The sequence below is a fragment of the Euprymna scolopes genome, chromosome 9, assembly GCF_053919585.1.
Source record: "Euprymna scolopes isolate OS-2025 chromosome 9, ASM5391958v1, whole genome shotgun sequence".
NCBI classification, from domain to species: domain Eukaryota; kingdom Metazoa; phylum Mollusca; class Cephalopoda; order Sepiida; family Sepiolidae; genus Euprymna; species Euprymna scolopes.
The window spans coordinates 99419293-99446792 of NC_136490.1; the positions used below are offsets into that span (position 1 = coordinate 99419293).

General features: G+C 30.6%; 1 protein-coding gene across 3 annotated transcripts in view; it reads right to left on the minus strand.

Moving 5' to 3' along the window:
- LOC145284792 (uncharacterized) overlaps nucleotides 1-27500 on the minus strand; it is a 327627-nt gene that overhangs the window by 167972 nt on the left and 132155 nt on the right. For 2 of the 3 annotated variants that reach the window (XM_080133759.1, XM_080133757.1), the window contains exon 2: nucleotides 26017-26989. In XM_080133759.1, coding sequence (XP_079989885.1) covers nucleotides 26017-26776 — 760 coding nt within the window. In that variant the 5' untranslated portion in view covers nucleotides 26777-26989. Of the gene's footprint in view, nucleotides 1-26016; nucleotides 27176-27500 lie in introns of those variants that run through there. The other variant, XM_080133758.1, reaches the window with a different exon arrangement.

The window sequence follows — 27500 nt, forward strand, 5'->3', positions numbered from 1 at the left end:
TTATTCCTCAAAATTCCTGTTAGTCCAAATAATCCAAATTATCAACGCCTCTCTCAAAGATTCGGAAACATGCTAGCCATACAAGAATATGCATAAAGAATATGAAGAATAATATATATATATATATATATATATATATATATATATATATATATATATGTAATGTGCACAGACGAGTCGTCAGTCAGTTTTTTCATTTATAGATCAGAGAGACGCATTAATTATGAAATAGCTGAATTGCATTTTCTGGGGTAATTTTACATAGAAATAAAAAAAGAAATAAGCACTAAGAAAAAAGATATTGACTAGAGATTTTTTTAACGGTAATAATTTGGTATTGCCTAATTTTCAGGGTGACTAACTGGTGCTATTTTTAATTAGCTAAATACCTACTAATATGTAAGTTAGTCGAGCAGAAGTTAAATCAGACATCAAAGTGAAAGCAAAGAAAAAATATATATCTTTTACATCGCGTCTGTGTTCAAATGGAAGTTGACATTACAAAATAGTTGAAACAAATATGATTGCCCAATTGCTTGAAATAATATCGTGTACAGATCGAGTTAAACAGTAAGATTTACAAAGAAATGCGAATACTCCCCGATGGGGTAATAATATCCATGTCTTTGGACGATGCCTATTATTTAATTTATTCGTTTAAATCATGCAATTTAATATGTTTAAAAACCTTCATCGCATTCCACCCTGAATAAAAATCCGTTTGCTATAAAACTAAAGAAAAAAAGGGACATTTTTGGAATTTTTTTTCTCAAGTAAATAAAGATTGCGATAAAATTAGTATCCATTTCCGAAATGAAAATACAACACTAATAACGAACTGGAATAAGATATGTTTACTAAACACTGCACCACGAAAAAATATACTAGGGCAAAATGTAACAAGCAACTTGGGTTCGACAATTTTTGTAATTAGATATCACTACTTTGGAAATTAATCTAAATATGTTCGGAATAATATATTTCGTTTAGTTTTTGTGCACATTTCCGTGAAATTTTTATACATTATTTGTAGTCTTGAAATACGTTTGAAATTTCCATTAAGTATGAAAGTGTTTTCGTGATTCAATATTTTAATCGCTGGCAGCCATTTATGCTTCGTGTCATTACAACAGCTTTTGCTGTTCCTCCTACGTGTAATCCTACAAAATAAGTTCTAATTGAATATGATATCTACGACATTGTTTAGATTTCAATGTGCTCTATCGAATAACATTACCCATAAATGTCGTTTTTAGTTAAGGATAGTCGGTAGATGTCATTTTGAAATGTAAACCACACGTAGATCACATAATGGGAAAGCAGCCATATTCTAACTTCGTAAACCAATTAAAAACAATATTAGTATCCATTTTCAAAATGAAATGGCTAATGTTACTCGATAGAGCACGATGAGATCTAAACTATTTCGTAGATCTAAAAAAAAATAAACAACAACAGAATATATTTACTACTTAGTACTATGTAATATATATCATTTTAAATAAAACTGACAAAATAACTTCTGAACCACTTTAAGATGCAAATGTTCTATTAAAGAAGATTTTCTTTTTTAATTTGACATTTCCAATAAAAAATGTTTTAGGATAAATTTTCATATAAAAAATTACAAGATATAATTTAAAGTCAAAATTTAAAAAAAAATGAATCATTATTAAGCTACGATTATTTAATAATTACAATCGATAAAAATGACGTGTTGATGAAAGATTAAAATACAAGTCCCTTTTCATAGTTTTTGTATATAATTTACAAATAAATAACAATTTGCTTTAATAGAAATAGACTAATAGTGTCCGGTTTTAGAATCCGAAAATTAAAGAATAACGGTTCGTAAAAAGAATAAGTTGCTCGTGTAAAATGTTTATTTTCGTAGTCGAAGCAATTAATAATTTATTTCCAACATAAAAATAAACTTTTATACCTGTAAAATGTTTTTGTTGCAAATAATCAGATCAGTCATTTAATTGGTCGTTTGATTTGGAGCAAAATGCATCTTTTCTGCTATTACACTTCAGCTTTTCTGTAATCGATCATTGAAACAAGAAATCCTTCTAGACTTGGGCAGTTTTAATTTTTACCTTAACTCAGTATTTTTTTTTTTTTTTTTTTTTTGAGGAGCTGGATATTCCTCACATTAGAAAACGACGTTATGTCTAATTTCGAAATAGTTGTAAAATTTGTAAAATCAGCAATATTGTGAAATTGATAGTATGTCCTAAATTTCGCATCTTACAGTTAACATAAAATGTTTACATATTTTGGAACTAGATAGCACATTCAGAACCCCATTTTGAAATTACGATGATTGCTCAGATCAACACCTATATATAACTCTGTTCGTAAAGAGAAAGAAGAAAATTGCACAACACGTTATGTGGGGTTTTCATTATCTCTCGACATCTATAAAAATATAATTTGTTTTATGTGTAATAATACAATTCTGAAGTCGAGTTCAAAATGATATTACACAAAAAATACGGGAATTCATCCATTATTCTGTTTTTAAAAAGTAAAATAAATAAAAAAAATTGTTGGTGTACAGTTATATTATAACTGCTAAGTTATAATAAAGTTTATGTGAACTTTTTTTTTATATGTAATCTTATCTAGAGATGTACAGCATTACAACAATTACTAATTTTTTGGAGATCCGCAAAAAAAAAAAAAAATCGTAGGATTATAAAATCATAAAAATTGTTTTAAAAAATGTAAAAACCGAAGAGAATTGTTTAAAAAAAATGTAAAAATCGAAGAGAATACCTTAGTGTTGAAATCGAGCTTCCATTATAACCCGTTATGTTTTACCCCAAATTCTGCATCTACTGTGATATTTTTAATATACCAACCTAAATATAGCACAGACAAAATGGCAGTGCGTCTCCTTACCTATCAAAACAAAACCAGTCAAACCTGATTACTTTAAGGTTTGTGGATATATTTCGAGCATAAATTTTGATTTTTCAAGTCACCAAAAAAACCAAAAAAAATGAGAAAAAAAAGTAAAATTTGGATTGTTTATTTATTTTTTTTTGTTGTTGTTTAACGGCATGTCCACTCTTGTTGGGTTATTTTATGTCGAATCGTGGTTTAGTGTTTAAATATATTTTTTTTTATTTATAAAAAAATTATGTGAATAAATATATTGATAGTTGAAGTGTAGTTTGCTCTAAAATTTATTTTGGGGTGTTTAGCATGTTAATACATTTGTAAGTTGTTTATAAATAATGGATTATTTAAAAAAACAAAAAAAACACTTGAAACCGTCTTTCATGTCCAGAGAAAATTAACGTTGTTTCACATTAAGAAATATAAACATAGGGTACAGTATAACATGTATAACGTCTTATATCTATCCGTCTGCAATCGCCATGACGACATTAGTAAATGTTAGACTCAGATTGTCACCCATTTTGTACTGAATAAGGTCAACTTCGCTAAAAAGAAATAAAATCCATGTCAACTAAAATATTTAAATATATATATATATATATATATATATATATATATATATATATATATATCATAGTATTTACGAAAAACAGTTTTATGACTAGAAAAATATATGAAGTTATTTTACACGAAAAGTACATATTTTGATCTAGCAACTGACAAAAAATTCGTCTTCTCTATATAGAATAATGCATCATTGTGTTTGGAAAATGTAAATACAAATTGTAATTCATATTTAAGTCCTTAAATGGAAAATGTTCAATTTCTTACCTCAACAACTATTAATTACGTAACAGTTTACTTACTAAATAAAATATTAAAATTTCCGTGTAATTGCAGAACAAGGAACCTTAAAAGCACCTATTACGTTGCATATGCATTTTGGAAAACACTGGTCTTTTATTTTATTTGTAATCCTGACAAAAAAGTGTCACTATCATGCAACGCTTCAATCGCGGGTGGTTATTTTACTTACTATGATCTGTTATTTTTTAAAAAATATAATAACGACACAATAAAGAAAATCTTAGCATTGTAAGCAAATTCTTTTTAATTCTTACGTAGAATACGATCTGTGCTGAAATAATAACGTTATTAGTAGGGCTATGGCAACAGCATATTCTATACCTTGTTTTGATTCTCAAGTATATATCCATTGATATCTTATGTTTTTATGTAGAGTGATGTGGTTACCAGTTGATTGTGTCTGTGTCGAACATGTAATCGAAAGTCAAAACAATGAAAATAATATGCTGTTGTCCTAGCCCTAATTATTAAATAATTATATTCTTAACATGTGGAGGGGGCTATTTTGAGTATTTTGTACACTCACTATTAATTTAATAAAAACAAAATGATACGGTAACAATTGATTTTTACTTCAAAAGCCGATATCAAACAATAGCTCGATCTGTATCCTGCATAAATACCCTTGTTTAAAACGTGACCAAATGCATAATCAAGTTTTAGTGTCATTTTTTTGTTTTCAAATATAGGGTTAATCTGAAAAAGCAGGCATACTTATTTTTAAAAAAATGTCTTACACAATATAACAAATTTTGTAAAAAAGTATAGTAGAAACCATTAGATAAAAAAAACAGAATTAGTATATGAATTAATGAGAAATAATAAAAAAAAATAACCGGCATAAGAACAAATTAATACAAGTTCAAACTTAAAGACATTTTAAAGCAAATTTTGATTTTTACCGAGAGACAAATGCAATAAATAAACAAAGGTTTTTAAAAAGATTATTCATTAAAAGTTTTTTTAATGCAATATAGAAATACATATAAAAATATTATTTCGCAACTGAACCCACATTTATTTCTTTTCAAACTGCTAGAATGTAGTACCGTGTACCATAACGTATGATATTAATTCAGTATTTATATTAATGTTTATATAATCTAATATATGAACGGTTATATGTCAATCGATCTCCCTATTTTCAGACTATCTTCTGCGAAACTAAAAGTCGCAGAGCAGCGGAGGGCCTCAAGTGGTTCTATTTTTTTTACTGGCCGGTATTTCATGGGTCTTCAGTCGGTTAAAATGAGCATTAAGTGATCAAAAATGGGTCAAAATTGCACAAAAAAAAACACATCGTAAAACATTTTGTACATTCATGTTAGTTTAATTTTTAATCGAGTTATATGCGTGCTATGTTGGTACAATGGTAACGTCACTATCTTTGAATGCTACAGTTTTGGTTTCAATTCTAGCTGATGGCACCTAAATATTTTTTACTTTTATTTTCGATATTACGACTTTATGATAATATATGCAAAATTAACAACTAGAAAAATAAGATATCATATTTAAGCGCATTTTATGCCTGGGCAATACTGCCCCGCCCCCGCTAGTACAGCACGGAGACAAACTGCTAATATTTGAAATATTTTTAAAATGTAAGCTTGTATACATACAATCGAAAATAGTCTCACATCCAAAATCTATTTTATATTTTTTTATCTTTCGTAAATCAACATCCAGTTTTGTTTTAATAAATTAAAGTGATATTTAAATCCAACTAGGCTAATAGTTATTTTTATTAAAATACCCCCATTGTTCTTAACATTTAAAACCTTATATCAGAAAAATTCGTTTCTTGAGTTTTTTGTTATTAATGAAAATTAATTGTAAAGTGGAAGACTTATTTTAGACCAATTTCCGATTGCGTACGCTTAAAGGGGAAGGTGTGACGTGATCGTCTTGAGGGAGCTAATTGCTCCCCATTGGGGAGGTGAAGACCCGCTGAGACCCGAGAAAGAAGGGTTAAATGTGCTAAGGTTGTCTAGTTAATCCCGGATAACGGTTGATATTAAAAAGAAAATACTTTAATTAAAATATATAGATATATATGTTGTTTTATTGTCAAAGTCAGATATATATTTTATTGTTTGAAAATCCAGAGATATATTTTTTGTTTGAAAAACAAGTGACAGAAAATGTTAGAATAAGGAGCAATGACATTCGTCTGGCCTGAATACAGACAGATTAGGAAGATTTCGAATTAAACCACTTCAAACTATGAATGAGTTTGCGCACGCGCAAAAGTAATAAAACATGACAAAAAGATGAAATGAAAATGTTGCCTTTCAACTTGACATATTTCTGCATACGTTATTCATCCATCCAAACAAAGATTTTACCCGTTATAAACCATCCTTGGTGTATGATTACTATTTTCTGAAACTCTCTATGTTGTGTGACTAGTGGCTTAATAATTTATCGATTAAATATCTTCACATGAACATCACACCTGTCTTATTTATATAGACAAATAAAATATGGTTTCGCTTGAGCATGTGAGATTTTTAATGATATTATAATGAGAAAAAATATTTTATTACATTTGTGCAACAATAATGTCGTTGTTTAACGTGGAGTGAAATGTAATAAAAAAAAAATAAATAAAAATTAAAAAAAAAAACATTATTTTTGCACCAACCTAATAGTTAGATCCGGAATAGAAGCCGTAACGATTTTACCCCGCTAAAAAAGAACGTTTTCTACTTAGTTTTTCGTTGCAATTTCTCTTGAAATGAAATTCGTGTTATATGATGTATCATTTCAAAATACAAAATAGCTAATTGATATTTTTATTTCATTAAGTAGACTCAGTTTCTCTCCAGACAATCAATAGTAAATTTATGTAGAAATTACAACTAACAAATAAACAACTGACATAGATTATATGAGCAATGTCTGAAATTAATTCCATGTTTCTTATTTTTATTAAAGAAAATATAAATTTTACGATGGGTTCGGCGAACAAAATGACAAAATGATTATTATTACGAGAGACGTTACAAAAGTAATGCCCCCTATTTCTTATTCCGCCCGAATGAATAACAATGGGATTGCAAATATTATTGCAATGATCAAATTCATTAATAGCCTGAAAACATTGACGGTGTGAAAAAAACAATCCATGTCATGAAAGTACATCGCATCAAACACGTCATTAAATGTGATCCCTATAGAAAAAATTGAAAAGATCAACATTAATCTGCGCCTGTTGAAAATTTACGAAGGAGGTGCTGTCTGTTGATGCCAGCACAGTTAGGAGATGGGGTCGTCGATTTCATGTGGCGACAAAGATGTGAGTAGCAAAACACGCTCCAGCTATCCGTGTACATCCACAACATTATCGCTGATAAATATGCATTAATTATGGTGATGACTATGCAGAAATGATAAAAATAAATTCCGGGGATTTAAAGTAGCTCGTTTTAATGATATTCGTCCCGTCATCATAATTTTTCAACTTTTTAATAAAAAATAGGATGCAGTATATTACAGCGACTCTCGTAATATTAATTAAGCAATTAATATTATTAATTGTGTTTGTTTTATTTGATTAATTCCCATATTACTACATAAAACATCATATAGGCTTTCGACATTAGTCCATATCTTTTACTTCAATTCTATATTCGTAATAAGAATATATCTTTAAAAAATATTAATAGCAAATTTTATCGTACATGTGAAACAAAAATAAACATTCGTCATAAAATGTAGCCACGATCTTTATAGAAGCAATATATAGAAAATGGCTACCTAAGAAAGATTGGTTGGTTGGTTGGTTGTTTTTGTTTACGGCGTATCAATTTAATTAATGCCGAATCCAGTGATTTTGAAGAAAAGTTTTTTAATTGAATATATTTGGTTTTTTTTTATTTTTCAAGTTGGTTTCTATTTAAGCCAAAGTTGGGACCTTAACAGGTGCGACCAGTCCAGGTCAGAGTGGACCTGGGAGCAATGCCGATTAAAGGGTGGCTACACACTCCCCAAAGCCCGCAAGCTGGGGCCTCACCATCGGATATATTTTAAGGTCATATCCAGGATCATCTAAGGAAGAGACATTATTCAAATTTATAAAGTTCTGGTAAAAAAAAAAAAGTGTTTAAACTTGCGTTGCCTCTCTTATCCTTATTTTCAAATAATTTATAAAGATGGCGACAATACATTTTGCCATATTTTTTCATTTAAATCAATTATACATTAGTCGTAATTCCCAAATCATATCGATATTCATTTCGCTCTAAATTTAATTTAAGTGACGTAAATAGGAACTAACATTTATTTTAATATTCACTGATTATGAGTTAGTTCATGGAAATGTATTGAAATCATTTCGCACGAGATGAGGATATTCAAATTGCATTTTTATCATCTCAAAGTTTATCTTTAGTTTTTTTTTTTTTCTTTCACATATTTACGTATTTCATGTTCTAGGTGTTATTATAAAGACGAATGACATAGATTATAGAGATGCCAAATGGGAGGATGTAAAGCTTGTATTTTTAATAGATCTTCGCAGCGAGGGAAACAACCTTTTAATATTTTGAATATATATGTATACACACACACACACACACACACACGCACACTGAAACAGAACACTGAAATATGACTTGAATTTGCACCAATACTCCTAACACATCTTTATTTGTTAGTTTTTACTTTTAGCGTCATCAGTTATATAATAGATGTGAGAATTTCTAGTTGTATGTTTCAGTTCTGAGCGACGTAGACATTTTAACACAAAATTGTCTTAAGAATGAATGAGAGTGGCTATTTTGTTAAGCAACGATATTTATTTTAAAAAATACGTATATGCGATTTAAATATTTTAACGCAAATAGGTCACAAAATGTAGGTAAAGAAAACTGCATTTTCATGATTAATTTTCCGTGAAATATTTCCATTAACATAATGTACTTTGGTAATAGTATTGATTGCTCAGTCATTTTTGTAAATATTTGTTCGGCTTAGTATTGCTTAGGCAGTTAACGATTGTCGGAAAATGTGTTTTCCCAATCTCAGGAGGTATGGAAAGTTAACAATCTCAAATGACTTCACGATTCAAAGTAAATAAATAAATGAATAAATGCCTACACCTAAGTTCCTTCTTCACTGACACAGGGCAGCAGAATTGAAGAGTAGTATTATAAAAGATACTACACTTTGAGGCAATCCTTAACAATGACGTTCCTAAAATTAAGACGATGGAAATGGATACAGTCGATGTAAATACGGAAGAGAATCACTAAGCATAACACGGAATATTACGAATCCACAAAGAAAATAGTTTATTTAAACAGAATATATTAGTTTTAACATTTCTTGTGTTGTCATAAACAAAAAAATTAAAATGTTCTTTATAAATACAGCTATGTTTGTTTTAAAACTTGTGTTATCACGAAACAATAAAACAGATTTTTTTTTTTACATTTCTATAAATGAAGTCTTTGAAATAATACATTAAATATTTTTAAACTTTTTGTGTTATCACAAAACACACAAAAAACAAACTATTTCCGCCGTCTTAGTTTTGGGAACAAAATTGTTAAAATCTTTTTAACTTTAAATTATTTACTCTGTAAATAATGAAATATGAAAAATTAAGCACAAACCTATACAAAATATGAAAAAACACGACCGGTGGTTTTCGTTAGCCTACAATAATCTGTCTGGCTATCCATCATTTAAGTCACCACAATACCATATTTACACCAGAAGTCATCCTACTTATAATATCCTTAAACTGTTACTGCTCTTTGATCTTAACTAAAGGGATTTGCATCTTTGATGGTTAGCAATAGAAGATAATTGATCATTTATATGTTGTACAGCAAATGCAGTCTCCCAAAACAATAGTTTATATATATTCAGGCATGTTAAGTGAATTATAAAGCTTAGGTTCTCCTGCAGAAAACGTCTTAATTATTATCGCTTTTTTTTTTGTTCACATGCGCCTATTCCGAATTAGTAGTAGCGGGACGATATCAGTGGACTTTTTTCTCCACCCCCAACCATCATTAAGAATGTTTTTATTATTTTAAAAAAATTTCTTACCGTTTAACATATTTCAACCTGACATAAATTGCCCATTAAAACATTTTTTTTTTCATTTCGAATTTTTTAATTGATTACAAAATTTAAAAAGCTATTATTTTCATAATATTTTCAAGTTAAAATCAGTTTTTAGAAAAGTTAATTGTTTGGTAATTTACTAGAATAACTTTTTTAAATTTCGTAATCAAGTAAAATATAACATTTTCATTGATTAAATAATTTAAAATAAGTGATTTTTGTTTTCATTTTTATGCGCAATAATTTCTATCTATATGAAATATATGTTAAACATTAAAAAAAAAATTAAAAAAACAAAACAAAACACAAAGTTAATGACCATTTGGGGTAGAAAAAAAGTTCGCTGATATCAGCCCATTGCTACGAATTCGGAATAAGGACATGTAAGCGAGAAAAAGCGAAAGTAAACCAGGGACTCGTCTCCGACAAAAGAACCTAAACTTTATCGAAATTACATATTTTTGCATTAAATAAGCCGAAACAAGCTGATATATCATAAAACAAACAAACACACGTAAGTGTAATTTTAAATCAGTAAATCTAATATTTGTTAAAAATCATAACGTCATTTGCATTCCATTCCTAATTACGTCGGATGAAAAAGGCGGTGTTGTTAATTGGAAACGGAATTCAATTGAAAAGAAAAAAGAAACAAAAACAAACATTTTTCAAACCGAGTAAGTTGAAAAATTTCAACAGTTTTTGTTTTATTTATTTTTTAATGAACCGATTTGCTTCCGCCATTATTAAGTATCCATAATAGAAATCTGGTGCATCTGTCTTCCATTCTGTGGTGACAATAAAACTAAGGACCTATTCAAAGATCAGACAACAATTCCCGATTAAAATTTTGCATAAACTGCAATTATAATATTTGTTTATAAACAAGAGTTGAATACGCGTGCTCTATCGACATCCATGACTAGTAAAAGTTGTGATCTACTTTCTTATCTTATAACATACGGTTTATTTAAATTGATGAACATTAATTGGAATGGAAATTTAAAAAGGGGGGTACACATTATGGAACAACGTTGGCTAGTCTTGCAAATACTCAATAATTAAAAAATATGTTTTTATTTATAATTCGACTTGAAAAAAAAAAAAAGTATAGACAAATCTTTATTATGTACGTGCCAGTTATGGAACGAAGATGTTATATTAAAAAAAAATCACGCAAATTGACCAAGTAGTTTTTTCTAACAGAGAAAAGCAGGTTTTATGTCTAGCTATAAAAACTTCTGGGAGTCGGCATTTTTCCAGAATTGAAGAACGGACAACTCAGTTTGAACTATCAATATCAAACTCAGCTTTGCAATTACTAAAATTTACCGTTAAAATCGCTAACAATCGTAAAGATTTTTATATAAATAAAACACTTGATCACTTTACGTGATTTTTGGAATGACATATTTGTACCTACACCATAAAAAATGCTTCTTTTCTTTTTTTGTTTTAAATTAAGTACAATTCATGCAAGTACTAAACCAATTCTGTAGAAATATTCCTTTACAAATTATGGCTTATTTTAAAGGATTTGTTGGTTTATCTGGTTGTTTTTGTTTTACAGCATATCAACCCTTTTCGGGTTATTTAATGCCGAATCCAAAGATTTAAGAACATTTTTTTAAATAGAATATGTTTGTTGTTTTCAAGTCGGCTTCTATTTAACCCATAGTTGGGACCCTAACAGGTACTACTACTCCGGGTCAGAGTGGACCTGCGAGCAATGGTAATTAAAGGGTGGCTCCACACTCCCCAAAGGCCACAAGCTGGGGCCTCACCACGGGATATAGTTTAAGATCATATCCAGGACCTCATCCAAAGTGTATAAATTATCACAGTAAAACACGTAGAAAAAAGGAATATATAAAATTTAAACTTGGAAACTGACTTGCTATCATATTATATAAAATATAATTTTGGGATGTGCAATAGTTTTAAATGACATATTCTAAAAATGTTGTTCAACCTATTTTTCATTCGAACTCTTCATTTATTCTCGAATTTTGTCAATCAAATTTTATATCTTTATATGTTTATTATTACTGTACACAGATTTGAAAAAGTTGTAAAAAAAACAAACAAAAAAAAAAAACAAATATATAACAAATAAATGCTATCAAAAGCAAGATAAGTTACTTTTCTAACAAACTGGATATATTTTTCGTGTTTTTATTCAATGTAACATGTTTATTCAGCTCGAAAAACATACATTATTTACCGATGTATTGGAAAATTCAAAATGGCGCCCGACTCTCTCTCTTTAACACGGAAAAGGTGTTATAAATAATAAACTAGACAAAATACTATTAAAAAACTACCGAATATATATCAACCTATGCCACGAGAATATATAGTGAGTATATAACAGTGTTTTGTCTAGTTATATATTTATAGCACCTTTTCCCAAAATTACTGTGTTGAAGAGAGAGTCAGAGCCATTTTGAATTTTCTAATACATCGGTAAACAGAGTATGTTTGTCAAGCTGAATAAACATGTTACATTAAATAAAAACACTGAAAACAGATCCAGTCAGGTAGAAACGTAACTTATATTGCCTTTGATCACATTTATTTGTTATATATTTGTTTTTTGACAACTTTTTCGAATCTATGTGTACAGTAATACAAACCCGTTTATTCTTTAAATGGCGTAAATTTCATTTCTCGCTGAAGAACGTCGAAAGATTTAAATTCAGATCCAATGAATTTTTCGGTGCTACTCGTGAATAAGAGCGAACATCGAAAGATCTAAAATTGAATTTCTCTTTAAAGCAATATCTACTTACTTTTCATGTCTTAAGTAACAACATATTACTATATTTTTACAAAAAAAACAAAAAAAAAAAAAACAAAAAACGTGTACTTTCAGAATTTCAGGATGTATTGTTCCGCCATTAAAATATAACAAGACACACTGCCACTGCAGTTACTTCCCTGCTAGAATACGAACTATGTTTACTATTTAAGTGTAACGAAAACTATATTCATTGCTAATTAATTTTCTACTCCATTTTTTCGGATATTTTACTACTTTCGACATAGCAAGTAGGAAGATACCATTGTTTTTGCTCTAAATTCAATATTTCGATTTTTTTAAACATCTTATTCACAAGAAGCGCCATTTTAAAAGCGCAGTTGTAGGAATATTTCAATAAGGTTTTTAGGGTTTTTTTTGTTTTGTTTTGTTTTTTTAGATAAAGATTTATAATTTAGATTATTCGGATTACTGTTATCTTGCATTTTATTCTCACAACGTTTCGATTTAACCTTTGACCTCCATGCAGGTCTCCTCGAACTGAAATTTGTATCAAATTTCAAACGGAAAACTTAATTTAATCCATGGAGATTGTTCACTTTCCGACAGTCTTGGCTGAGTGAAAGTCTCTCCATTGTTTTCTTAGTTAGAAGCAATAATAAGTTTTAAATTAGGTACTAGTGCAGAGAGTGATCCGGACGTAAATAATAACGTTATTATTTTAAAAGCCATTCTTAACACAGGGAGGGGATGGTGTTTTGCACCTATTCTATACTTCAACCTTACAATTGAATAAAAAAATATACCATAAAACTTTGATTAAACTTGGAAATGCGATTTAAAAAATAACGCGGATCACTCTCTGCACTAGCACCTTAAATTATAGTCTTCAGGTGATTGAAGGGTCAATTCTCAGTGAGGACAAAAGCAAATATAAATTTAGGAATTAAAACTTCTACTCCTTCATGGCTGACTTAACGAGAACAAACAAATCTCCGTGGATTAAATAAAGGGATAAATTCGAAATTCCATACAGATTCGAGAGTTCGACAAAGATTAACTTGAAGGTCGGGGTTTATCTACGTCGGAACATTGTTGAAATGGTAAATGGTACTTTTCACTACAAAAGAACACCGAGCACTTTAGTGTAGGGTTTTAGTAGTCGTCGGGTCCGCTAAGAAAGAATATAACATTTGAATCCATGGCAAATGTACTGTTTGGTAATATTAAAGAAAAAAAGATTTCGATTTTCGAGAATAAATCTAGCCACCACTGAAAACAATGACTTACATTGAATAATAACGGTTTTAATACCAAGAAAACTAAATGTAATATTCGTTTTAAGCTCACCGGAAAACTTACGAAAGTTGTGTCATTTTAAAAGTCGAGTGCCGACTTGAAAAACTACAACTCCACCAAAAGAAAAAAAAAAAAAAAACTTGGAATTTAACTTGAAATTAGAGTGCTTATGTAGAACAGTTACCGTGCTATTCGTAAATTAGTATTTTCAAGTTAAATTCAATTTTTACAATATTTTTCTTTATTAAATTGTTAGGTGAAAGTGCAGAATTATTAGTACGGAAACAAGAAAATTACAAACAATAAAACAAAAAAAAAAACGACCTTTATATGCGAAGAATAACAAAACAGCTAATTTTAAAAGAAATGCAATTAAAAAAAAAATACCTATTTTCAAGCAGGTATATTTTTGCAAGTCCTTTGTAAAAATAAGGACTAAATTTTTTTTGTCGTAGCCTTGAAGTAACCACCAACAACTTTACGCCTTTACAAATTTGCAGTTGTCCATAAGAAATTAATCCCACGAGAAGGTATTAATACCATCCAGACGGTAAATTTGCTATAAATTTAAATGTCATATTCGCTTTCATGGATACCCCCCCCAAAAAAAAACCCTAACAACCTAAACTAGTGTGTTCAATGTGCTATTGCAGGGAAAGGTATCATTTACCCAACATTCAATACGAGAACGGTAAGTCGAATAATTCAAATCATATTTCAATTATATAAAACTGTATAAACTAATATCGTCACTTTCTGATATCGTTTGGAATAAACACAAAACAAAAAAGATGTTGCAACGGTATCGTGTTATCTGTGTGTATACTTCAGCGACTTTTTTACATTCAAGTTTGTCATTTATATACATAATTCTATTAAAGTGAGCCAACATGCAGAAAATGAAAGCGCATCTAACGGAACGCATTTGAAAGTTTAATATTTTTTGTTTGCAAAGGATCGAATTCAATCACACCGGTGGTTCCCGGTTCCGGATCTGCCTTTTTTTTTTTTTTTTTAGTCAGCACCCCTACCCCTCGCCTCAGGAAAATTTTCCCCAAACCTCGCACCCACTTAATTTCCGAATCCAGGTTTAAATACATGATTGGATTATAAATCTATTCAACCATGCATTTAATGCTCACTTAATAACAATGCTTAACACTAAAATGAAAGAAAAACTTAAAAGGAAATAGAAAGACAAGATTAACAATAGCCTATTTTCTATCTAAACTTTTCTCGCACCGCTAAGGGATGCGAGCACATCAGGTTGGGAGCACCTGAATTAGATTATAGGGATAGCTAGAATACCTTGCATATTTAGTGTGTTTTGATTTTAACAATACTTATTGTTCTATAATCAAATTCTAAAATTGAACCTAATGCGTTACATTTAGGACCTTTTCAAAATGTTATCAATGAGTATACGGTGACCTTTTTATATCGGTAAATTATTTTGTTCGTAAAGCAAGCGTTCAACTTATTTTGTGTGTGAAAATGAGTTTTTCCTCTCATCAGATTTTTGTACCATAAAACTACACGCACATAAAACAATGACTGCCAGCAATTAAAACATTATCATATTTTAGAAGACGTTAAAATGTTAATCATAATAAAATATATAGTAAGCTATGAAAATATATATGGCAATTAAGCTACACAGAATATTCTGTGTTTCATCCTCGTGACGAATTCTCGTAAGGATGAAACGCAAAATATTCTGTGTCGCTTAATTGCCATATATATTTTCATAACTTACTATCTAGCTCTACTTATGTATTGAGCACTGTTGAAGTAAATACTTAGAATTTACGCATAACATTACATAATTAATTTGTGATTAAATGATATAGTAATGTATGATTATATATATATATATATATATATATATATATATATATATATATATAACAATGTTTTAAAGAAAATATAGTTGTGAAATTAATCAAAAGCGATGTATTTTACATTGTCTACAGTTTGTGACCTATTTATGTTATAAATAAATATTTAATCGATTTTATATGCATTCTAACCTAGAATATCGATTCTCTGCAAAGCCACTTATTCCCATTAAACTATTTTGCTGCTAAAAAAGGCTTATGACAACTATTAACTATTTTTTGAACGCACATAGCTCAGAGTGTGCAAATAAAAAAAAAATGTTTTCGACTAATTTCAAACTTGTTTCCTTTAAAATAATTATCTTTTACCGACATATTTTCTCTAAATTAAAATTTCTATCTGGATAAGAAATACATTTAACACCTAGAAATCAATGCCATCAAACGAGTTTGAAAAGCTATGCCGCAAACGTCACCTGTAAGAGCGTCATTTAACGCCTATCTGCAACTTTTATGACCACAGATTAAATTATTTATTTTTCGTTAATCAAATAGCTGTAAACATAAAACAAAAATAAAATCTTTCCCGAAAAACCTTTTTGGAAAATTGTAAACATATTTAGAATGTTTTTATTCACACGAGAATAAGTCTGAAGCAAGACAACGCCGGGTAAATACAACTACTGTCTACGATGTTTCATATGTCAATTTTTATAGAAATCGAGGTTAAAAGAACATACAAATGTTTATATATATATTAACCTTACATCCAATATATTTTTACCCAGGCTAGATCGGGTTAATAAAGCTAGTATCATGACACATTAGAAGCGAATTCGCCATTTATTATATATATATATTTTATATTTACTCTTAAATAAACGTAATATCGTGCACTTTCTTTAATGTTATAAAAAGAACACACTTTAGCACAGAGCGATTTAAAATTAGCCGCTTGCTAAGTGCTTGTAATTGATTACTGAAATATAGTTCTTACAAAAAAATAACCGAATAAATGTTTTTAAAATACGTTAAAAACACAAAACTTAGGTAAGTAAAAGAGTTGCCTTTGGAACCACACATATATATTATCCTTTTTCATTTGTTGGTTTCTCTCCTAAATCCCCGAAATAAATATTCTATTTACTTTGATTTCTTATGGAACAGAATTAGGCACCAGAGTCGACATGAATATATTAAAAGTGTATAGCATGGCATGTGATTTAGAATGCAAATATGGGCGCCAGCATTCGCAACCAGCTCCTCAATTTACACATGTAAATCGCATCAACTAAGTTTGCAAATATTTTAACATTTTTTGGAAACAAAATTGTTTCTTATTTCTTGTCTCCTCACGAGGGCAAATTATGAAACAAGGTCGGTATTTGACTTGTGAAATATTCAGCTTCCCAAAAAGGGATATTTTGGATTTAAAATATGCCGTAGAATAGAAGGATTTCTCTTTTATTTAATGAAGAAGATTAGGCTAAGCGTAGCATCAAAATCGATTGTACACTTTGTAAGTAGTCAAATCACTTTTACTTAAAAAAACAAAAAACAACTTACGAGAATATAGCTTAATGGAATTTAGGAAAACTCGTCCCGGGAAAACTCGTCTCCGGAAAACTCGTCCCTTTTCGCTAGGTAGGAAAACTGGTCCCTTATTGAATAAATATCGATTGAAGACACATTTAATGATCGTTCTTGAAGGAGATATTGTTTTTTAAAATAGACGATAGCCCCCATAATATTTTTCAAAAATATTTTTACTTGTTAATTTTTTTTTTTTTTCTTTTTTAAATAAAATCGATTTTCTAAGTGTCCGTTTTCTACCTAACTGGTTAAGTTCTTAGTGGTTTCACTTTTTTAAAGCGTTTATTATGTTCATAAACGAGACCGCATTTTTTATATTCATATAAAAAGAACTTACTTATTTACTGTTGTTTATAAAAGGGTAAAATCGATTTTTCTACCTCGCCGACTATGTTGTTTAATTTATTTGGAATTCGGTAAAGAAAAAAACACAGAAAACAAACAAAAAACATGTCGAGTGTTACGTGAGAACGAGAAATAATGTCCGGTGTATCACATCTTAGGGGTCTTGATAATCACTAAAAAATAGAAAATTAAAGAAATTACTGAGGGAGATTTGGTTTTAAAAAGAAAATAATAAATTTTAATATTTTTTAAAATATAATTTAGAGAGAGAGAGTGAGGGGGGGTAAAAACTATATCTCCCTCCGAAAAACCACCAACAAAAAATGAAATTAAAAAGATTCTTGATAAACGATAGCGGAGTTTTCAATAAAATTGATTAATAAATTTATTTAGTGATTACCTTTTCTCTTAATGATTGATTTTAGAATTTTGAAGTAAAAATTTTAAAAAAATAAAAATTAGTTAACGAGAGATTGTTAGCACATGGCATCTCTCGCGCCAAAAACATATTTCGTTTTTAATTTATTAGTTAATTTTTGCAAAATTTGACAGGACGACAATAAATGTTGATAACTGATAAAATTATAATTTTAAATAACGCATGAGTGCATTTGGTATGAGAGAAAACAAAAACATAAAAAAGCTATCATAATTAAAAACCAAAACAAAAAAGTAACGAAAAATCGAATCGCTCCCTGTTTTTTAATTTTTTGGTTTTGTTTTTTATTATTGTTTTTATGACTCCAAAAAAACATCGTTAAAATAACAAAAAAATTTGTAATTAACTTTGTATGAACATAATAAACGCTTTAAAAGAAGTGAAACCACTAAGAACTTAGCCAGTTAGGTAGAAAACGGACACTTAGAAAATCGATTTTATTTAAAAAAAAAAAAAAAAACATTGAACAAGTAAAAATATTTTTAAAAAATATCATGGGGGGCTATAATCTATTTTAAAAAACAGTATCTCCTTCAAGAACGATAATAAAATGTGTTTTCAATCGATATTTATTCAATAAGTGACCAGTTTTCCTACCTAGCGAAAGGGGACAAGTTTTCCGGAGACGAGGTTTCCCGGGACGAGTTTTCCGGGCACCAGCTTAATGATATGCATATAGTTATGGAGTTTATATTATTATACACAGATTCGAAAAAGTTATCAAAAAAACAAATATATGGTGTTTACCGATGTATTTGAAAAATGCAAATGGCGATGAACTGTTTTGAATACGTAAGTTTGGGAAAATGAGTTAACACTAAACAACTGTACAAAATACTTTTAGAAACCTACCGAATATATATCAGCCTATGTTACAGTAACATATATCGAGTGGGTTTCTAACAGCATTTTGCACGGTTGTTTACTTTTAACTTATTTTCACAAATTTACGTATTCAACAGTTTGCCGCGTTTTATATTTTTCAAATACACCGGTAAACACTGTATGTCTTTCGAGCCGAATAAACACTTTTCATTAAGTAAAAACACTAAAAAAAATTATCCAGTTCGGTAGAAAAGTAACTTACCTTGCTGTTGATAACATTTATGTTATTTGTTTTTGACAACCTTTTCGAATCTATACGTATAGTAATACAAACCCTAGTTACGCTATTAAAAGTCGACTAAAATCACAGATTCTCGGCTTTTTGTCGGAATTCCGTTCATAGAATATGATTTAAAAAACATAAAAAAAGCAGACGAGGAATGAACAATTTTGAACCACTTCTTCCTTATATTTTAGAAGTTTTTATTTTTTACTTTGATGGCCGGCAAGTCATTAATAATATTGACAATTTGTAACAATAGCCAGCAAAAAAACAATAGAGAAAAGAATAAATATACTACAAATAATTTTTACCAAAGCAAGATGAATTACTCTTCTGTTTATTTCTTTTGTCTGCGTTTTTACGTAATAACAATACAAAATACGTAATAACAATACAAAATGCTGGTAGATGATTAGTTTCGCACGATAGGTGATATTTATCGGATTTATGTTTAATTTTCGAGATTGGAGCGAACACACCCGACATTGTTTTTACTCCAACCCATACTTTACGCTGTCGCTACGTTTGTTTCAAAGCACATAAACGCATTAAAATGAATTAAACCCAAACAAGACATATCCAGGCAGATAGAAAAGTAAATTATCTTTCCTTTGGTAAGATTTGTCTGTTGTCTATATTTTCCGCTCCTTTTTGTTGGATAGTGTAAGAAATGCGGGTAATAAAAGAAAAAATGAATCCTCATGAAATCAGTAAAAATTTTTCATAGGCGAATCTAGTGACGAACGACAGCGCAAGATATGCAACCTAATTAAGACACTATTCTACACAATTTCTTGCCATATCGAATTACTGTAAACATAATTCAGTAATCAAATACGAGCAGTTACCTGTAGATCAGACGTACGAGTTATTTACTTGGTTACACGTGCCCGGATATCGCCGATGTTCGTTAGATAAAAATACTGGGGGTTTCTTCATTATTACTGCGAAATTCGGGGAAAAAAATGAATGTTAAGTGAGACTAATAGAATATACTGCGTTATTATGTATCATTAATGGAGATATCCAAAAATTAATAAAACGCTAAGGTAGAAAATTAATTATAAATGAAGCTGTTTTCGAAGACAATTGTTGCTACAATTAGAACTTTTTTGTGTGCAAAAGTCGCTAATTGTCTCCAAAAGCTATTTTCATTAATTAATTTTTCTACCATATCGTTTTCTGTAATTTCTTTGGATGTGTTAATTATAAGTTGTTGGATGTGTAAATTACCATTGGTGTCACTTGAAATTCAATATTTAAATTTTCGAATTCCACAACAATAACAAAGAAGGACCAAATATTTGTAATGAACAAATTCTGGTTCTCATGCTTTTCTTACCGCGGTATTTTTAAAATATAATATTTTCAAATTAAATTCAAGTTTTACGATATTTTTTTTTTATTAAATTGTTAAGTGAAAGTTGAGAATAATTACAAAACAGCAAGCATATGTTAAGAATGACTTTCTAAATAATAACGTTATTATTTCAGCACGGTAACAAAAGTGCATAACTATCGAAATTCTAATTATTCAACCGACTTAGTCGGATTTGGACCTTAGAATTCACCTTCGTCAGTTCGTTCCCAAAATTCTCAATAACAACTATTCACAGTTTTCTGAAATTTTGCATGAAGTTACAACTACCCAAGGGAGAAAATGTAACATTGTCGAAATTTTGAGAAAAATTATGGTTGCGTCAAAACAGGTAAAAATGGAAAAATAGCAGTTTTCGGGAATCTTTTCAGACCATCAGATTTTGCTGAAAATTACCAAAAGCATGATCAAATGGATATACACATGGAAACGTAATATTTGTCCCTGGGAAAATTCTGGGATTTAAGCTTCAGGGTGTTTTATGGGTAAAAAAAAAAAAAAAAAAAAAAAAAAACCTTTTTGGACGAAATTGTATTTTACTCCTAAAATGCAAGGCATCACTCGGAGGGGGAGGGACCATATAGTTTTTGGTTCGTTTTCTCCTGTTAGTTTTATTTTCAAATTAGTTTTCAAATCAACATTAACCGATGCACATTTCCTATATAATTCTGACTCTTATTATTGAAATGCCCATTCTTACTTAAAAGTGAAAAATCTACTTGAAAACGACTTCCGGTTTTTAATCGAAAATTGAGAAATGATACTTATCAAAAACAGTTACATTATATTTTAAGTGGGACACATTTTTTTAAGGAGGAGTACTTAATAATTCGCTTTCCTTTTATTATTATTATTAGCAGATAAGAAACTTTTATTTTCATATAATTAGGATTTTATAATTCATTATATCATTCAAATCAAACCTGCTCTTTTGGAAAAGGTGATTTATTGTCGATCGCCGGGAAATTTGATGGAGCCTATTATGAAAAATGTAGCACTCCTTCCTTCGGTGTGACGCCTTTTCGAGGAGGATGCTTAATTCCCTCCTCCAGTGTGAACTGGGCTAGTGTTCAAATTAGCCGCAATGTAGGATAGCCAAAAATAAATAAACACAAGAAAATTAGTACTCGTCAACTTTTCTCACTGTTTTTAATCTCGATTTGTGTTTTCGCTCACATACTCCTATTCCGAATTTCTAGGTCGGCATCAGTGAACTTTTTTTTTTCCGGAGCAAAATGTTCATAAACAAAAACTTTTTTTTAAACTATTTCATACCGCTATAAATTATTGCACAGTAAAATTAAATTAAAACAAAACACATTTTTATGTTTGATATTACTGCGCTATTTTTCAAGCTAAATTCAATTTTTTAGATATTTTTTTTTATCAAACTGTTAGGGGGAAATACAGAATAGTGACAAACTACATTCCCTGCTCATGTTAAGAATAGCTTTCTAAACAATAACCATTTCAATGGGGTAACAAATGCACAATTACTATCATTTCTGATTTCGAATTATTTTATCAAGTAAAAATTTCATGCAAAGATCTGTGAGCACCTTCAAATTTTGAAGGAGTATAGTTTTCGTTTTTAATTTAGTAATCAATTAAATGGAGTTTTTTTTACTAGATTAACTAATTCGCAATAGTAAAAAATGATTTATTTTAATTACTTTTACTATAAAAAAAAATTATATCAGCATTAAATAAGGTACATCAATATATATATATATATATATATATATATATATATATATATATATATATGTGTGTGTGTGTGTTTATAATCGTTTTAAAAAGAAAAAAATAAAATAGCCCACTGTTCGAATTCGGAATAGAGGCACGTGAGCGAGAACAAAAAAAAAAAAAAAGAAAAAACAGTGAGATTATAAACAGGGAGAGAAAAAGTTCATGAGTACCCCCCCCCCAAAAAAAAACACTAATGCATGATATTGCAAAAATTGTTTAGTACTTATGCAGAAAGGATAATCGTTGACGTTACAGTAGTACGAGACAGTACCGTGATTAGTGGAGACTGGGCAACGAGCCGATAAACAAGAATTTTCTTAGATTAAACTGGACAACTATGTAGTATGTACTTATGCACTTTTTGTATCGTGCTGAAATAATGCCGCTATTAGAAAACTAGTTTTCACATGGGGAAAAGAGGTTGTTGTCTAAGTATCCTGGATTTTCATCCAATAATTAAGATGTAAAGCTTGAATATAACTTGGAAAAAAAAAAGCGTGATTTCATCGGTGCATAAAGCACCAAGTATTTTATTTTAAATCGACTAAAACCTTATTTTAGCGGCCTGTAATGAAATACACGTGGAATTATGTATAGGCATTAGAAGTGGTTTTAAGCTCATAATTTATAAAACTTTTGGAGTTAATGCATTTACTATTTCGCATGGAATCTGAAGAATAAAAAATAAGGTTAATGTACACTCGATGACCACGTGAAGACTTACCTTTAAGAAGCTGATTAGAGGGAGATTGAAAATAAAATGACTCTCGGAATAAACACCCCCAACGTCCCCATGTTAAGAACGGATGTCGGAATAAACACATTTTAGAGTTGGACAACCAGTGCACATTGATAAAAAATAAAATAAAATAAATAATAATTTGTAAATATGCCAGTATTTACAAGAAATGTGTCGATTACTCCAATATATTTAAAAAGTGATTTTCTTCAGATTTTATGCGTAATATTAACAATTGTTAACTTTAACACCCAAAGGTTCATCATGCCAATATCTAAAAAAAAAAAAAAATAAATAAAAACATCAAACATTTTCATCGCTTTTTATAATTTTTTCAGCGCATTCTATTCAGGTCGTTAAGCTGCGATTTTACCTTAAATTGTTTCATTTACAACCTATTTGCCATTTGTGGTTGTGCACTTTTTTTTTTTTTTTTTTTTTTTTTCAAACGAAGGCTTACGATATTCTTAAAATAAAGCTACCTTTAGCATGAAGACAAAATGGGTAAAATTGAGATTTAAGAGGCACGACCATTTACCCAAATTTCGGCCGGCAATATACCATATAATATCTGCCTGTCTTTCGGTTATTTTTTCTGTACGTGTTTCTTGTGGATGGCTCTTTCGGATCGTTTAGATCCGAAAGAATCTCAAAAATTTTATGTCACTAGCAAACGTGTTCGTAAAAAGAAGTTTCACAGTGATCCGAAAGGGTAATGAACAGAAAAAGATGGCTGCAAGTCCAAAGTTTGACCTAAATAATAAATAAATAGAATACAGGATATTCGGAAACATCTTTATGATGTAACGTACCCGTCACAGAACGATGAGGTCATATTTCAGAAATCACATCAATTGATCAAGTAGTTTTACTTTTAACAAACGGAAAAAAAACAAAACAACATACAGATGAGCCCATAATAAGCCAAACTTGTGAAAACCAGCTTTGTAATGGTTAAAGATGTCACATTAATCGTAAAAACCTAGGTGCTTGTTAAGATAGTCGCTGGATGGATTTTTAAATATGACGTTTTAAGCAAAAATAATTGTCATGTCGAAAATAGTAATATATCCAAAAATTACAAATAGAGAAAAAACACTGCGCTTGTGTTTTTAGTAAAAGACAAACGTCTATCGCTATAGGTTAAACATGTTGGAAGCCATTATCGTGTAATCTAAAATATGCGTTCTGAGTTATGTCCCCTGTGTGTGAACTCATCACAGTCTACAATATCTAAGAAAAAATGCAATTTTACCCAATTTTCCGTAAAAATAACTTTTAACTTTCAGTGTCTATGCACTTACGGAGCTATGAACGCCCATCCCACCTCATGTTAAGAACGGTTTTCTAAATAAGATGATTATTTCAGCACGGTGACATAAGTACTTAACTTTCTACTCGATGAATTTTAGTAATATTTGGATATATTATTATTTTCGACATGGCAAATAATTCTATTTTTGCTTTAAAAAAAAAAAAAAGTCGATCTGTCGACTATTGATCACTAAAATAATTTTCGTTTTTAAAATAAATGTTGGTTGGTTGTTTTATGGCATATCAACCCTTTTCAGATTTTGAAGAAAAATTTTTTTAATAGAATATATTTGTTGTTTTCAAATCGGTTTCTATTTAACCCATAGTTGGGACCCTAACAGGCACTGCCACTCCGGGTTAGAGTGGACCTGGGAGCAATGGCAATTAAAGGGTGGCTCCACACTCCCCAAAGCCCGCAATCTGGGGCCTCACCACTGGATATAGTTTAAGATCATATCCAGGACTTATTATCTGCTTTATCAATTTACATATCATTTTTGGTATATGACATTTGCGTTCTGTGATATACAGATTTTTCAGTTTTTTTTTTTTTTTTTTTTTTTGGTTATCCTGACGCTCCGCACTTCTTTGTTTACCTTGGAAGAGACATCACACAAATCTTATACGGATGGCTACAATTGTAAAAATAATTTGTTTTATTTTTCTTTCATTTTGAGCTCCTTTTTTTCTCCCGTTTAACTTTTTTTTTTCTCCCATTTCTTATTTTGAGCGGAGAATTTATTTTATTTTCATTTTGAGCTCTTTTCCGATCCGGTGTTACCTTTTATAGGTACTCCTCCTGCAGTCCTGCACTTTACGACCCGAGCTATTTTTTAACACTATTATTTAGATACCTATTATTTAACATGGGGAAGGGAGAGTGTATAACTATTTTGTACTTTCACCTAACAATTCAATTAAAAAAAAAGGTAAATATGAAGAATTACTCTACCCTCGAAAATTCCTTTAAAATTACCACTCTTGAAAGGTTTTCGGGGTCGCTGAAAACGAAAATAACGTTTAAAATTACGGCAAACGAGTAGTTTCCAAGATATGAAGAAATGTTAGTTTTAAAAAATGGGGGATAACTTTTCTATTATAAGTTAACGTAAAATGATCACCCACTTTGTGACCACGATTTTATTTGGCGGGGGGAGGCTTCCTTTCTACCATCGGAAAATTCTTTAAAATTACCTGTTTACATTTGGTGGGAAGCGGTGTAAAATAATAAACAGTTCTTCTGCTTGGTTAATGTCGGCACGTTACTTATGTTAAAATGGTTAATTAAACTGCATAAGCACCTGTTAAAAACTATACAAGTAAAACAAATTATTTTTTACTTGTAAACTGGTTTATTAATGGTAGAAAACAAAAACAAACGGGAGAAAAAAGGAGCTCAAAATGAAAGAAAAATAAAACAAATTATTTTTACAATTGTAGCCATTTGTGTGACGTCACTTCCAAGGTAAACAAAGAAGTGCGGAGCGTCAGGGTAACTTTTTTTTTTTTTTTAATTAAATTTCACACTTCTGGGCAGGAATTATTAAAAAAACATGAAAATAAATAATTTCTACTGAATTCCAGTTGAGACTTACTTGCTATAGCATTCGTCTGACGCTGCTTCGAGTTCTGCCGCGTTTCTTTCATCCATGGATAGATTTCCTGCTGTTGTTTCAAGAGGGACTGATGGTGGTTGGAGTTAAGGCCAGAGCCGACCATGACGGTCGGGTTGCAATTTAGGGTGGCCGCTGCTGCAGCTGCGGCCGCCGCTGCTGCGGCCGCCGCTTGCATGCACGAGTTCGAGTAGGCACTTCCGTATTCCTGGCTACCGCCTCCCCCGCCAGCTTGTATCACACCTACGACTCCATTATTAGCCCCACCACCACCGCCGCCACTATCACCGCCTCCACCGGCGACTATAACACCAGAGGCACCGGCCCCTCCATTGGGGCCGGCGCCCCCGATCACCGATACGTTCCCGCCGTTGTTTGTCGGCTCCGCGGCGACCGGTACGTTCGAGTTGATATGATTCTGTTGTTGCATGAGACACGACGATTGCACGTAGTAATCGGCAGAGTTGCACTGTTGTTGCGGGTGATGCGTTTGTTGGTGATGCTGTGGCTGTTGATGATGCTGCGCGTGATGCTGCTGTTGTTGTTGCTGAGCAGCGTGGTGTGGTTGACCCTGTTGTTGTTGTTGTTGTTGGTTCCCGACTCCGTATGGAGTCGGAACTTCGTAACAGTAACCATTTTCGTTGGAATAGTAACCGGAGAATGTTTGCATGGAATTGTAGTACGCTTTCTGCATGGCCGATAGATTTTGGAAATTTATTTCATTCTGCTCACCAGCTGACATAGTAATAATGACTCCTTACTTCATGGCTGGACCAGTTTGCCTGTCACGGATGGGCCGAGTCACGTGGGTGGCTGGCTGGGTGGGGAAGAAAACTCCAGCCAACCGACCGACCAATGGCAGTAGAGTCGAAATAATACGCGGAGGGCACTTTTTCAAACCTTTTTCCTTTCCTCTTTCTCTTCTTCTGACCGGACAATGATGCTCATCCGAAGACTGACAGAACGATGTTGGGCGGAGATGAGGAAGATGAGTAACAAAAACAAAAAAGAGAAGAAAAAAAAACAATATTAGTAGGAGTGGTAAAAAAAAGACAAAGTTTTTGTTTTGTTTAGTTAACTTGAGATCCCTAACGGACGCGCACACGCTACTCGGACATGTGTTTGTGTGTTCGTATAATTGCCCGACGCGAGCTTACCAGGAAGATAATAAAACAATAGTCGTCCCTTAAAAAAAAAAAAAAAAAACAATTAACCAATTGGATTTAAATATTCGATTTTATTTATTTATTTATTTTGTTTACTAGTAACACAATTTTTAAACAAAAGCAAAAATGAAATAATATACCTGCGGAATATTACATTTTTTGCACCGTTCACGCACGACATGCGTTTCTATCAGTATTTTGTTTAATTTTCGAGTTTTGAGCGATTATCAAGCCTCGACAATAGCTCAAATTTAACCACCGTTTTGTTTTTCGCTCTAACTCGACAGCCTTTACAATATC